The 15,137-nt window shown below is 31.9% G+C and overlaps 1 protein-coding gene and 1 long non-coding RNA gene across 2 annotated transcripts in view; one reads left to right on the forward strand and one right to left on the reverse strand.

The window, feature by feature from the left end:
• Positions 1 to 58: 58 nt before the first annotated feature.
• LOC127707334 (uncharacterized) lies at positions 59 to 13,343 on the forward strand. The gene is made up of 3 exons (XR_007984787.1): positions 59 to 241; positions 1,054 to 1,227; positions 4,128 to 13,343. It is a non-coding gene; the product is annotated as an uncharacterized LOC127707334 (long non-coding RNA).
• A 56-nt stretch (positions 13,344 to 13,399) lies between these two features.
• The window catches only part of LOC127706749 (polynucleotide 5'-hydroxyl-kinase NOL9-like), a 45,677-nt gene continuing 43,939 nt past the window's right edge, over positions 13,400 to 15,137 (reverse strand). Inside the window, exon 13 of the mRNA XM_052211408.1 lies at positions 13,400 to 13,530. Within this exon, the coding sequence (XP_052067368.1) occupies positions 13,417 to 13,530 (114 nt within the window). The 3' untranslated portion in view covers positions 13,400 to 13,416. The remainder of the gene's footprint in view (positions 13,531 to 15,137) is intronic.

The following is a 15,137-nucleotide window of genomic DNA, read 5'->3' on the forward strand; positions in this document are numbered from 1 at the left end:
ACAGAACCATATGGGCATAAACGATACAATGATATTTACTGCAATATTTCAGATTGTTTTGATGAACCTCACGTTTTAAATGGGTCACCAGATGAATATTTTGGACCCAGCAGAGATGTTCGACATGGAGTGAAATACAAATGCGTACACAATTTCCGGCTTGTAGGGAAACCATATGTTGCATGCAGCGACAGAGGTGATGGTCATGCTGAATGGGACATTTTATTTTCCTGCTATCCAGGTACATGTTCTTACTTTTACAATAATATTAAACTTTTTCACCACTTATTTCTTAGTTCAGTTTACATCTCTGACATGTCTGGGAAATAAAACAGTATTGAGCAGAAACACGTAGAAAGGAAGTTTAAATGAGTGAGGGGAAGGATTTAATGGATAATCTAATAAATAAATAAATTCATTGCATGCATCACTCGGTTCACATTCCCTTTGTTTAAGACAATATAAGAAATATTGACTCGTTAATTCTTCTACAAGTACATAATTTAAATGTATGGCCATGTTACAGAAATTGGGTATGTCAAAGAATTTTTTATAAGATTTTGCAAACAACTGCGGTAAGATATACTAGTACTTGAGCTAAAAATCGAAAAAAAATAATAAAGTTATCTCATTTTCTTAAATATTACTGCATGAATTCTACATGTGTGTAGAGAGCACATACAATGGGTGTAAACCGTTCTTAAAAATCCATAGATTCGGCCTTCGGCCTCACCCCCTATGGATTTTACTCACCCTCTATGGATCCGTAGGGGGTCAGTAGCGAACCATATATGTTATAATATTAACACCATAGCCAAAGGAACATCACCGTCCGAAAACAAGTGTGTGTAGATTTAGTGGCGAACACGGCTTCATCCTAGTTTCTGAAGTCTATCTTAGAATTACAATGTGAACTGTTCTCACAAAATTTGCTCAATCGTGCTTATTGGATTCCTTAAATAAGAGGAAATATGGGATTAATGAGAGGATTGCCAGATACCAAACACGGGTACATGTAAATCGTTAATACAGATAAATAATATTTTGTTAAAGGAAACTGCCCACATGACAATGGATATTTGTACAACCAGGATTTACAGATCTGCTACAAGCTACACCGTGTTGAATCTCAGTACACGATAGCTAAAGAAAAATGTAAACAGGAAAATGGTTCTTTGATGAGAATTGATATGGAGGCAAAGCAGGACCATATTGCCCAATATTTGAGTAAGTTATATGTATTTCAACACTTTGTTTTTCTGATCATTTATCCGAAATCATAAATATATATAGATGTCAGCTTTCTTTTCATCATGATTGCATAGAACATTCAAAGTTATAACTATTCAACGATATAAAATTGTCTTAAGATTCGGATTATTTCATTTTGGTTCTTGATATCCATCAATGCAAAGATGCAGGATTATTGATTGATTGTTTATGTATCACCACTTTCCCCTGAATTGCTTTGCTCAGAGGGTCATAACCAGAAAGTTGTGAAACCTAGTTGAATTGTTTATCGGCGTCCAAATGATATTCAAGAAATATTTTGCACCAATTTTATTTGGTATGCAGTTGTATTAACATTGGCATATTTCATTTCCTTGGAGAGATTATTGTCCCCCTCCTCAGTCAAGATTTATTGACTTTGATACTTTTGCATAGTTTGCATGTTTCAGGTCAGTTTAAGAAGAACCATCTATGATAAGACTGATTAATACATATTACTAATAAGTATATTTCTGCGAGTTGATGTTAACCTAATAACAATAGTCAGTCTCATGTACCATACCACATTTATCTATAACTAATATTGATTCTATGAATAGAAATGGAAGTGTTTTATTTTGGAGGAACCCGTATGCTTGCCATTATCAATACTTTAATATCATATACAAAACATTGCATAACTATTTCTAGTTTTATTAAAATACTATTACCAAGACACAATTGTATAAACACTATACAAAAATCATATTCACAAACAATTCTAAAATACATGAAATAACAATAATTGTATCATTTGGCTTTCTAGGGACTACTCATTAAAACTTACAATGAAAATAGTTAAAATAACACAACTCAAATACACTACCTACTCATTAATTGCCTAACTTATGCACCTGTGGTAGAGCCGGACAGGTGAAAATTATAAGAACCTGTGGTAGAACCCAAACAGGTAAAACTTCTTGAAACCTGTGGTAGAACCCAGACAGGTGAAACATGCAAAAAACCTGTGGTAGAACCCAGACAGGTAAACAAATCTTGAAACCTGTGGTAGAACCCAGACAGGTGAGCATTAAAAACATACATGTAAAAGAACCTGTGGTAGATCCCATACAGGTGTTTCAAATGAGAATTCCTGCAGTAGATCCCAGCAGGTACAAATAACTAACTTAATTATGACCCTTAAATTAAACAAAGCCTTAATTATTTATAAGATATATTAATGAATTGGGGGAAAATAATTTCCCTGAAATTAAGTTGGCAATACAAACATAAAACAAAACAAAAACAACATATTTTTATGAGTAGCCCCTTTTAAAAATAAAAATGAAATAATAAGAATTTTTAGGTGAAGCTGGGGACGGTGGGTGGGCTGAATTAATTTTCCACAAATAAAAATTGACTGCTTACAGTGCAATGCCCAACAAACAACTGACCCCCTTATCAAAATTATATACAGATGCTTCTCTAATTACACCCATGCTGTGATCATGGTGTTTCCTATCTATGATCTATAACTCCTATCCCAATTTCTCTAATTAAACCAAGCTGACATCTAACAGAAAATAAAAGATTAAAGTACAGACCACAGGAATTAAAAAAAATATGTATAAATTCTAATTTAATTTTTTAAATTCCTATAATTGGTATGCTATTGGCATGAATTATCATTGATATTTTCATATTAAAACTGTTTACAAAACTTTAAATAGCTTGAAATACTAAGGATTTTCTACCCCAGGAATAGATTACCTTGGCTGTATTTGGCAAAACCGTTTGGCAAGTTTTGGCCTCCAATGCTACTCAACTTCGTACTTTATTTGGCCTTATACTGTTTTCACCAGAGCATCACTAATGCGTCTTTTGTAGACAAAATGCGCGTATGGCTTACAAAGTTATTAGCCTGGTATCTTCGACGAGTATTTTGCTTACCATTCTTAACATATCTTTCAATTTATAAAGTTTAGTCTTTTTGTTAATTGAAATAGCCACATCCTAAGGATGATTCTTGACAAAGCTGGTTTCAACTGGCCCATTTTTTTGCGAAGAACTTTGCAATTTTGAACAAGGCATACCAAGTGACGATACGCGCGGGTTCGAATCCTACACATGCCACTCGTTTTTGAGAGGATACAAGATCGTAAGTTAAAGGTGTAAAGTTATATTAAGTTAATACTGTGGTTAGTGGATTCTTGAAAAATAATCTACAGTAAGAACAATAGACTGACGTCAGAGAAATGGGTTAATTTCAATTCATCCATGTAATGATAATACACAAGACAATGGGTCTTTCTAGTAAGATTTTTACAGAGATTTTCATTAAAACATGATTTGTATTGCTCCGTATTCAAGATGGAAAGAAAGACTCTGCAGTAGTAATGTCCAATCTGATAACTGCAAAATCTCTCACTCTGTTCAGTTATTATTTGTTGCTTGTTATTTGGATTATAATTTTTAATAGATATAAATATATTTCAACCAAGTCATAAGGACCATTATAACTGATTACTTTGCCATAAAAATCTTTACTAGAGTGGAATCATTGTAACCTTGGCATTATTCCTTCAATGTTTCTTAATATTTGCTCTTGTAGTTTCAGGAAGACTTATTTTCGTGGATACTTTTGTTTGCGTTTAGATCTTTCTTGTCTACTTTACATTATTTGTCTACTTGCGAAAGTCACAACAATAAAAGTCACAACAATAAGAGTCATAAAAATAAAATCACAACAAAAAAAGTCAGGAAGTCACAACAATAAATCGCTTGCAAAAATAAGTTTGTTTACAGTAAGTTTGTATTTAAAGCCAGATAAGTGAAAATATATGGAGAAGTATAGTTGCAAAACAATTTACTGTTCACAACCAGTACAATAGTAGTAAGATGGATTATTCTGATTACAGAAACACAAGGAGAGTACCTTGCCAACATTGACTTTGTCTTCATTCAAGGCAGCCATAACAGAAATGATGGTTCATCATTAGACTGGAGATATGACGATGGTACACAAATGGATTATTTAAATTGGTACCCCAATCAACCAGACAGTACTTCTCCTACAGGAACAGATTATTTATCTTTGTATAAACCAGATGACTTTAAATGGCATGATGTATGGTCAACATACATAGGGATACCGCTATGTGAGATAGATCTAGCCACATAAGACATCAACAATTACTCTTGTATATAAGAAGATAGACAATGTTAAATTGAGTATCTAAGAATGTCGACTTCCTTTTTTTTTTAATGTTTCTAAATATATATATATATATATATATATGCAAAGCTTAACATAAACTGGGAATTCAGAAATATTATCTTTGACATATTGAAGCACAATACATCTTATTTCAATTTTACAGATATGTTTGGTATTATTTTAATTTCAGTGTAAATAAAATGCTCCGTTGGATGCTGCTTGATATGAACGCAGAGGTACAACCCTGAACAGTTGGGCAAGTAAGGACACAACATTTAAGCTTAAAATAGCTCTGAATTTGGATTGTGATTGAATATTTGACACAGCATGGGTTTTTGACACAAAATGAATGTGGTCAAAGAACTGAAAAATTTGAAATTGGACATTTACCTATTATGGTCCAATATCCAAAATCAAAGTACATGGTTAGAACCAGCATATCAAAGAACCCCAAGAATTCAATTTTTAATGAATTCAAACAACAGTTTTATTTAAGACCCTTTGGACCTCAATGTGGATCAATTTGATAACAGAGCCAAAAACCCATAATCAAAATACATGGTTAGATTCAGCATTTCAAAGAACCCCATCAATTCAATTTTTGTAGAAATCAAACAAAGTTTAAATCTGGACCCTGATTTGGATCTACTGGAAAACTGGGCCCAAAAATCCAAAATTTAAATACAGGTTTAGATTCAGTTTTTCCAAAAAACCCATATATATTTAATCATGTTGGAATCAAACACAGTTTTATTTTGGACCCAGATTTGGATCAACTTGAAAACTGGGCACAAAATCAAAAATGCAAATACATGTTTATTAACAGACAATATAAGCTAGTGTTTCATCAAAAAATAAATAAATGGGGAATGTGTCCATGGGACACAGACATAACTCCAGAACAGTAAATAAAGGCAACAGTAGTATACCGCTGTTCGAAACTCATACATCGATAGAGATAAAACCAAATCCGGGTTACAAACTAAAACTGAGGGAAACGCATCAAATATAAGAGAACAACGACACAACAAAAACACAACATTAAAATGTAACACACACAGAAACGAACTATAATGTAACAAAGGCCATTTCCCTTACTTGGTACAGGACATTTTAAGAAAAAAATGGTGGGTTGAACCTGGTTTTGTGGCATGCCAAACCTCCCGCTTTTATAGCAATGTTAAATATAACATTAAAATGACAACATTACATGACATGACTACAATACAAATAAATGGGAGAACATACAGGACAAAGAAACACACGAATAATAGCTAACAAAAGGTACTAGGTTTAAAATTTAATACGCCAGACGTGCATCTCGTCCACACAAGACTAACCAGTGACGCTCAGATGAAAAAAGTTTGAAAGCCAAAACAAGAACAAAGCTGAAGAGCACCGAGGACCAAAAATTCCAAAATGTTGCGCCTAACACGGCCAGGGTTTTCTGCTTGGGACAAGAACATCCTTATTATTTAGAATAATTTATACTTTTGCAAACAGTAAATTTTATAAAATGACTATACAATAGATATACATGATAAAACGGAAGTGGGGACTAACAACAGAATAAAAACGGATACATTACATAAAACAACTTAATCCAACACATAAATATACACAGCCGAGTTAGCCAAAGCCTCAACGCACAAAGTGACGTCACATTTGAAATTCTAAAAAAACACACAAAGTGACGTCACATTTGAATTTGTAACAGTGACGCTACCCAAATTTGTACTTGATCTGGGTTTTGTGGTAATAAGCATTGTGTAAAATTTTCATAACATTTGGTTGAGGCAAACTTAAGTTAGAGACCGGAAACGAAAAATTCAGCATTTTTCCATTTGTAAAGGGGCTCAACTCTAGAACGGTAAAAGTGACGCCACCCAAATTCAATATTGATCTGTGTTTGGTGGTAACCAGAATTGTTTCATAGTATTTGGTTGAGGCAAACTAAAGTTAGAAAACGGAAACCAATTTTTGGACGTACGGACGGACGTACAGACGAACAAGGGTAAAACTTAAAGCCCCCTCCGCTTCGGCGGGGGCATAAAAATATATATAGCATTCAGAAACTTAGTTTAAACAGAACAAACAAACCTACCACAAAATTCTTGAAACAATTTACCAAAGAAAAGAAAAAATAATTTCCAAAATATCATTTATCATTAATACAATGTCTTTAAAAAATCTATAAAACTTATCTGTAATGATCTTCAAAATATCTAATAACGAAAAGTAAATTTCGAAATATATTTATACTGTCCTACAGAGCTTATCATCAACAACACTTAGGAAACACAAATTTTTCACAAAAATCTGTCACTCCAATTATAATTGTGTAATTGATTTTACGATCATTTCTTATCATTAATGTAGATTTTCTTTTCAGTCTGGGCACGGTATTTTACAGTTATCATACAAGAAAACCAGCAACAACAAAAATTAAAGAAGGCAAATAAATTTTAGATGGTATAAAAACACTTAGTGTAATCAAACTTTATATATATAATTAATAGTTCCCAATACTTTTTCTTTCAACTTATCTATCAATGTCAACAACTTTATCTACACAATGTATTGTAATGAAATATATCCTTTAATAAAAAAAGATTATTATCTAAAAACAATTTTTTTATTAAGATGTTACATAACATAATATATGGCACAATTATATTTAAAAACTTCACTCAGCTACACTTCCACTTCAATAGATGGACAAAGGTCTATTTTAATTTCCAAGGGAATTTTCAATGATAAGAAAATATTCAAACATGTTTACAATCTTTAAATAGAACGCAATGCATACACAATGATCACCACAATTAATGTATCTGAATCAGCAAATCTATTTTAAACTATGATTCAATTTAAAATTTCTATAATAAATCTATAAATGTAGAGCTTAATTAACTATTTAATATCCAACCCTCCTATTGTGGTATGGAACATTGTGCTAAAACTTCTTACATATCCATACACTTATACTAAAGTTATTGTCTGTGAACCAATTGATTTTCCATGAACCAGTGATGTAAACCACAAAAATAGTTCTCTAAAACTAGATATGATGTTATATCTATAATTCTTAACCGGATTTTCGAAGTAAAAATCGGTTATTGATTTGGCGATGTACGGCGGGCGGCTGCCAATCAGTGTCCGTTCATTTACATGAAAACGCTTAAAAGAATTTTTTTCAAATTTAGATATGTTGTTTCCTGTGACTAAATGAAGGTCAAGTTCAATTTTCATGATTTTAGCTTTTCTCGTTAGTCAGTTATAGCCCTTTTCCAAGAATTCAATTTTTGAGGAATTAATCCATTTCTGCAAGAAGGGAAATAATTTATTTTCAAAAAGATTTTTAAATGACATTGTATTAATGATCAATGACATTTTGGATCTATTTTTCTTTTCTTTGGTAAATTTTTCGAACAAATTTGTGGTAGGTTTATTAGTTATCTTGGTGTAATCAGGGGTGTACAGAATTTTACACCGTTCTTGAAAATTTATACACCCTGAGGCGCAGCCGAATGGGTGTATGAATTTTCAACAACGGTGTAAAATTCCGTACACCCCTGATTACACCAAGATAACGAATTTATTTCTTATGAACAATTCCTTTACTCATTTTTAGATAGGAATGTAAAATTGAAAATGCTAATGAAAAATTTCCAGTGTAACATGTTTTCAACGTGGAAGTTGCTGCGCATTGTCAATTCTACACTTATAGATTTATTATAGAAATTTTAAATTGAATCATAGTTTAAAATAGATTTGCTGATTCAGATATATACTTTTTTTCTTTATTTTTGGGAAATTCAGAAAATTTTTGTGTTCTTTAGAATTTTTTGGGGGAAAAAATAATAAATTTCATTTCACGTGTGTTAATTTTAATTTTTACTTGATCCTGTTCCATATTTGTAAATTCATTAGATAATAATCTATTTGTATTAAAGGATATATTTCATTACATTACATTGTGTAGATAAAGTTGTAGAATTTCATAGATAAGTTACAGATCTTTATTAGTTTGTTCAGAGAACAATTGAAGGTCTTTCCACTCATAAAGATCTTTTTTGAAATAAAACTATTAAAATTTGGTTTTAAATATCATATTCAGCGTCTAATGATAGTTTAGTGTACACTGATTCCAAAAATACATGGTTTCTATACATTTTTTTCAAAATAAGGGAGATAAATTGTTACTTCCGGTTTGAAAGATGTCACTTCCGGTTTTATTTGATAGCTTACTTGATACTGATTCCAAAAATATATGGTTTAATATACTTTTACATTAAATAAGTACAAAAAATAGCTAATTCCGGTTTACACAAGGTCATTTCCGGTTGGCTTTTCCATGGTCAAGTGGCTTGCAACGTAATGCAAAAACTCCTATGGCTTTATCACGTATACATACGAGGTAAAAGCAAAGGTCAAAATCAATTTCAAGGTCATAAACCGAGGGCTTCAAATCAAAAGACCATAGGTCTTAATTATATATGGTTAATGAGTTATATCACATTACGCCTAATTTTTAACATAAGAGGGGAGAAAATTCCAATTTAATGTTAGCGTACCATTTCAACCAAAATTTATGTGTAACGACATGTCGCAACTTACAATTTAGTAAAAATATCTTGTTGATATCTTATACGGTTTTTGAAAAGAAGTGAAAATAAGCCATAATCAAAATTTAAAGTATGACCTTGACCTCTGACCTTGACCTTATTTTCTTATTTTTGGACCAATGACCTCAAATCAAAAGATCCTAGGTCTCTATCACTTATGGTTTACAAGATAGAAATGCATATCACTAATAACAAACAAGCAATTTTATAAAATAAATTTGTCGCTTTCTTTTACGGTTACAGAGGAGATGCAGTCACAAGGAAAACAGTGTTCGGGGAGATAACTCCTACAAAGAAAAGTCTTCTGTTAAGCAGGGTGAATTTCAAAGGCACATAAACTGTTCGATATCATGTATCAAACATCTAAGCGACATCTTGCGTAACAAAATTTATACGCAAGAAATAAAAGTGGCGGAAGAAGAAAAAAAAAATAATAATAATCAGAACAAATACAATAGGTCTTTCCACCGAAAAGTGGAAAGACCTAAATATTGGGAACTATTAACTATATATATAAAGTTTGATTACAGTAAGTGTTTTTAAATGATTTTTGCCTTTTATCAAGATAAAACACCATCTGGTAGTTGTCAATCACTCAATTATAATTGTAGTGACAGATTTATTTGAAAACTGTTAATTATATTAGATTATAATTTGAAAATAAATATATCATCATATCTAATTTTAGAGAACTAAAGTTAAATCATATCTAATTTTAGAATTTACATTATTGGTTCATGGTAATAAAGTTATTTCCCTTTGAACAGAAATGGTTTATATAAGAAGTATTTCATCAAACATTGAATTCTTTGGATTTCTTGATATGCTGATTCTAGCAATGTACATAGATTTTGGACCATAATAGGTAAATGTCCAATTTCAAATTTTTAGTTCTTTGACCACATTTATTTTGTGTCACAAACCTATGCTGTATCAAATTTTCAATCACAATCCAAATTCAGAGCTGTTTTAATTTTAAATGTTGTGTCCATACTTGCTCAACTGTTCAGGGTTAGACCTCTGCAGGAAAATCCGGTTTGCTGTCTCTCTGACAGCCTCTTGTCAACTATGACCCAACTTACAATTTCTGTTAATTGTCCAATAACATCACTGAATTTAGATTCTGAAGAAATATGTAATAATAGCATACTTTCTGACACAGAATGAATGTGGTATAAGTTCTTAAATAATTTGAAAATTATACATTTACCAATTATGGTCCAATATTCAAATTCTAAATACATGGTTGGATTTAGCATATCAAATAAACTGCTTCGCTGAGCACAGCTGGAAAAGCCAGCAGAGGTCCAACCCTGAACAGTTGGGGCAAAAATGGACACAATATTCAAGCTTGATACAGGTCTGAATTTGGATTGTAATTAAATATTCGACATATAGGTTTCTGAATAAATGTAGTCAAAGAACTTGAAATTGGTTATATGAATTGAATTTATATTCAATTAAAGATTTCTTGCTGTTGTGTAATACACTGTGCTGTTGTGCAATACTTAGTAAATCTGTTGTCAGACTATAAACAAATAAAGTTCAATTAATTCTCAATGTCATATTAGAAATTTATGAAAATCAAAAGGGAGCTTACATCAATAGATATAAACAATTCACCAAAGTTTCATGAGAATTGCTGACAACATTTTTGAGTTATTGTCCGAAAACTGGAAAATCCCCCCTTTTTTAATGAATAAAGCCCCATAACTCGGAAATGTAAAATGTAAAGTTTATAAAATTCTAAATTGAGCTTACATCAATAGATATAAACAATTCACCAAAGTTTCATAAGAACTACAGAAAGCATTTTTGAGTTTTTGTCCAAAAACTGGAAAATCCCCCTTTTTTATGAATAAAACCCTGTAACTCGGAAACATATAATCTAAAATTTATAAAAATCGAAAGGAAGCTCATGTCAATAGATATAAACAATTCACCACAATTTCTTGCAAGTTGGTGAAAGCATTCTTGAGTTATTGTCTGAAAACTGGAAAAATCCCCCTTTTTTTAATGAATAAAACCCCATAACTCGGAAACATAAAATCTAAAATTTATAAAAAACGAAAGGGAGCTCACGTCAATAGATAGAAACATTTCACCAAAGTTTTATGCAAATTGGTTAAAGCGTTTTTGAGTTAATGTTCGACATGTTGACGTCGGACGGACAGAGGTATACCATAATACGTCCCGTACACGGGCGTATAAAAACCACATCGTTTCATTTTTTGTTAAAATCAAACTAAGTTTTATTTTGGATACATTGGACCTTTATGGGTCCAGTTTGAAAAACGGGCCCAAAATCAAAAATTTAAAACACTGTTAGATTCCACACATTAAAGAACACCAATGATTTAACTTTTGAAGAAATCAAACAAAGTTTAATTTTGGACCCAAATTAGGACAAACTTTGAAAACCAAGCACAAAATCAAAAAATCAAAACACTGAAGGATTAACCATATCAAATAACACTAACAATTTAATTTTCATAATTTCTACATATCCAAATACTAGTTTTTCATGGGGTACATTAGCTATAAAAAGAAGGTAAACCTGTTATTTAGTGAGTGAAAAGTCATTCATGTATACAACTATTTTCTTCATTCAAGCATAAAAAATAGTTTCATGTAAAACCAAATGTTACTAAACTGTGTTGTATCATGGAGAAGAATATACTCGTAAAAAACATTGATAGATCACCTATATTATTAATGAGAAACCAGCAAATGTTTCTAAAAATAAGATTTTAAACCAGATATTTATCAAAACTAAAAGAACATACAGACAGCATACAAAAAAACAGATATACAATAGTGAGTCCAGTCACATCTGTGTTATGGTATATGAGGGCAAAAAATAGCATTTCATCTGGTTGATAAACTCTATCCCAACTTGTCCACCTTATTTCCCAATTTGTTGCAATTGCAAAGAATGAAATTTTTTTTCTGAAGAATTCTGCTGAATATGATACTTTAAGACAAAATTTTGAGAACACTGCAAGACTGATTACTGTAAATCAAAATCAATGGTGAATGTGTCCATGGGACACAGATGATGCAGCCCTTGCTTGCATATAACGTCATAAAGCGACATAACTCAAGAACAGTAAAAGTGACGCCACCCAAATTGGAACTTGATCCGAGTTTTGAGGTAATAAGCATTGTGTATTATATATAGTTACGGGTTATGTCCTTCTCATATATTTTATGATGGTATGATACTAAACCCCTAACAGGAGGGATTGTACTTGATTTTCATATAATGAAGACATAATCTTTCAATCAGTTAAATTGAGGTCTGGAGCTGGCATGTCAGTAACTGCTAGTAGTCCTTTGTTCATTTATGTATCATTGTCATTTTGCTTGGTTTCTTTTGTTACCTATTATGACCTCGGACTCAGACTTCTTTTAAACTGAGTTTTACTGTGCGTTTTACTATGCGTTTCTTTATTCTACATTGGCTAGAGGTATAGGGGGAGGGTTGAGATCTCACAAAACATGTTTAACCCCGCCGCATTTTTGCGCCTGTCCCAAGTCAGGTACCTCTGGCCTTTGTTAGTCTTGTATGTTTTTTAATTTTAGTTCATTTATATGTTTTGGAGTTTAGTATGACATCCATTTTCACTGAACTAGTACACAATTTTATTTAGGGGCCAGCTGAGGACCACCTCTGGGTGTGGGATTTTCTCGCTGCATTGAAGACCCATTGGTGGCCTTAGGCTGTTGTCTGCTCTTTGGTCAGTTTGTTGTCTCTTTGACATATTCCCCATTTCCATTCTCAATTTTATCATAACATTTGGTTAAGGCAAACTTAAGTTAGAGAACTGAAATAAAAAATTCAGTAATTTTTCCAATTGTAAAGGGGAATAACTAGAACGGTAAAAGTGATGCCACCCAAATTCAACTTGATCTGTGTTTTGTGGTAATAAGCATTGTGTATAGTTTCATAACATTTGGTTGAGGCAAACTAAAGTTAAAGAATTGAAACTAATTTTGGGACGTACAAGACAGACAAGAGTAACACTTAATGGCCCCTCCACTGCGTCGGGGGCATAAAAATATTGCGTGCATTTATTATTGCGATTTTTGAAGAATGAACAAAAATTAGTTTAATCATCGTGATTTTAGGAAAAGCTTCATACAGATATCTGTATTTGATATCAGAATTCTTATTATTGTCATGCTCAAGTAGTCAAACTATTAGCATTAATAAAAAGCTTGCAATAATTTCTAAATTTACAGTATATGGTTCTATGTGTTCACCCCTATTGATTACACATTTTTAAACAGACAGCTTTATAGATCTACAACTTGACATTGTAAATGAGTAATAAACTAACAGTGCTGTATATGAATTTATTATTCCTGATTTTCAGGAGTCTGTTTCCTTGGTTTGAGGTTTCTTTGTCTCAGTATTTGTGACCCAGTCGTCAGTATAGGATTTGTTATATAGGGAATTGGTCCATCACACTTCTGAAAATACAAGACCAGTTTTTTAGCTTATTAAGCTTTAAAATGACCATTATATCATCATATATTAACTGAAAGATTTTGAATAATACATTAACTTCCTTTAAAGTCTGATTTATAATCTTTTTTTGAATGAATTTTCAAGATGAAAAACACAAATCAAAGTGCTTTTCCTTGGCTTTGTGTGTTATCAAGGGCATGCAGGTCTTGCGTGCGATGAATTAATATGACACATCCTTTTTTTTCATTAAAATTGTTTTAACACCTAAATTGAAATTTGTGTACTTGACCTTTATACAAAAAAGAGCTGTGCCATGAGGGCATGTTCATCCGGTCGCTTTTTCAAAGCTTAGCTTAATTTCACAAAATTTAACCATACTGGCTGCTAAAAGTGAATTATTATTTCATTATTTCACTTTCATTAATGATTGAACAAAAAAAATCATACTTAAGATTTTTTATAAATCTCATAGCTAGTGCCCCTTTAAAAATTTGACATTGGACATTTATCTATTATGGTCCAAATCCAAAATCTAAATACATGATTAGATTCAGCATACAAAGAACCCAAAGAATTTTTGATGAAATCAAACAAAGTTTTATTTTGGACCCTTTGGACCTCAATGTGGACCAATTTGATAACAGGGCCCAAAATGCAAAATCTAAATACATGGTTAGATTCATCATATCAAAGAACCGCATATTTTCAATTTTTTTTTTTAATCTAACAAAGTTTAATTTTGGACCCCGATTTGAACCAACTTGAAAACTGGGCCCAAAATCAAAAACCTAAATACATGTTTAGATTCCGCATATCAAAGGACCCCTTGAAATCGATTTTTGTTGAAATCAAACAAAGTTTAATTTTGGACCCTTTGGACCTCAATATGGACCAATATAAAAACGGGATCCAAAATCTATATGCATGGTTAGATTCAGCATATTAAAGAACCGCAAGAATTCAAGACTTTGAATAATACCCTTTTGAAATTGGGTCAAGAAATAAGCAATCTATACAAAGTATTAGAAAAGTTTTGTTTTTAGCCCCTTTTCCTAAACAGTTAGGGCCATAAAGCCCCCAAATCAATCCCAACCTTCCTTTAATGGTATGGAACCTTGTGGTACAATTTCATAGAGATCCATAGACTTATACTCAAGTTATTGTCCGTGAACTAGGAAATCCTAGTTATTTGGCCCCTAATTCCTTAACAGTTTGAGCAATAACCTCCAAAATCAATCTCAACTTTCCTGTTGAGGAATGGAACCTTGAGGTACAATTTCATAGAGATCCATACACTTATACACAAGTTATTGTCCAGAAACAAGAAAAATGCTTGTTTTTAGCCCCTTTTTCCAAAACAGTTAGGACAGTAACCCCCAAATCAATCCCAACCTTCCTTTTGTGGTATTGAACCTTCTGGTACAATTTCATTGAGATCCATACACTTATATTCAAGTTATTGTCTGAAAACCAAATGTCTTCGTACGAAGATGACGACACTGACAACTTAATAACAAAAACAAAAAAACTGAAAAAAAGAAAGAAAATTATTAGACTTTCAAAGTCAATAATATCTCACGATACTTTTGGTTTCATGAGCAAAATATAA

This window comes from Mytilus californianus, unplaced genomic scaffold (genome assembly GCF_021869535.1).
Source record: "Mytilus californianus isolate M0D057914Y unplaced genomic scaffold, xbMytCali1.0.p SCAF_1, whole genome shotgun sequence".
In the NCBI taxonomy this organism is placed as follows: Eukaryota; Metazoa; Mollusca; class Bivalvia; order Mytilida; family Mytilidae; genus Mytilus; species Mytilus californianus.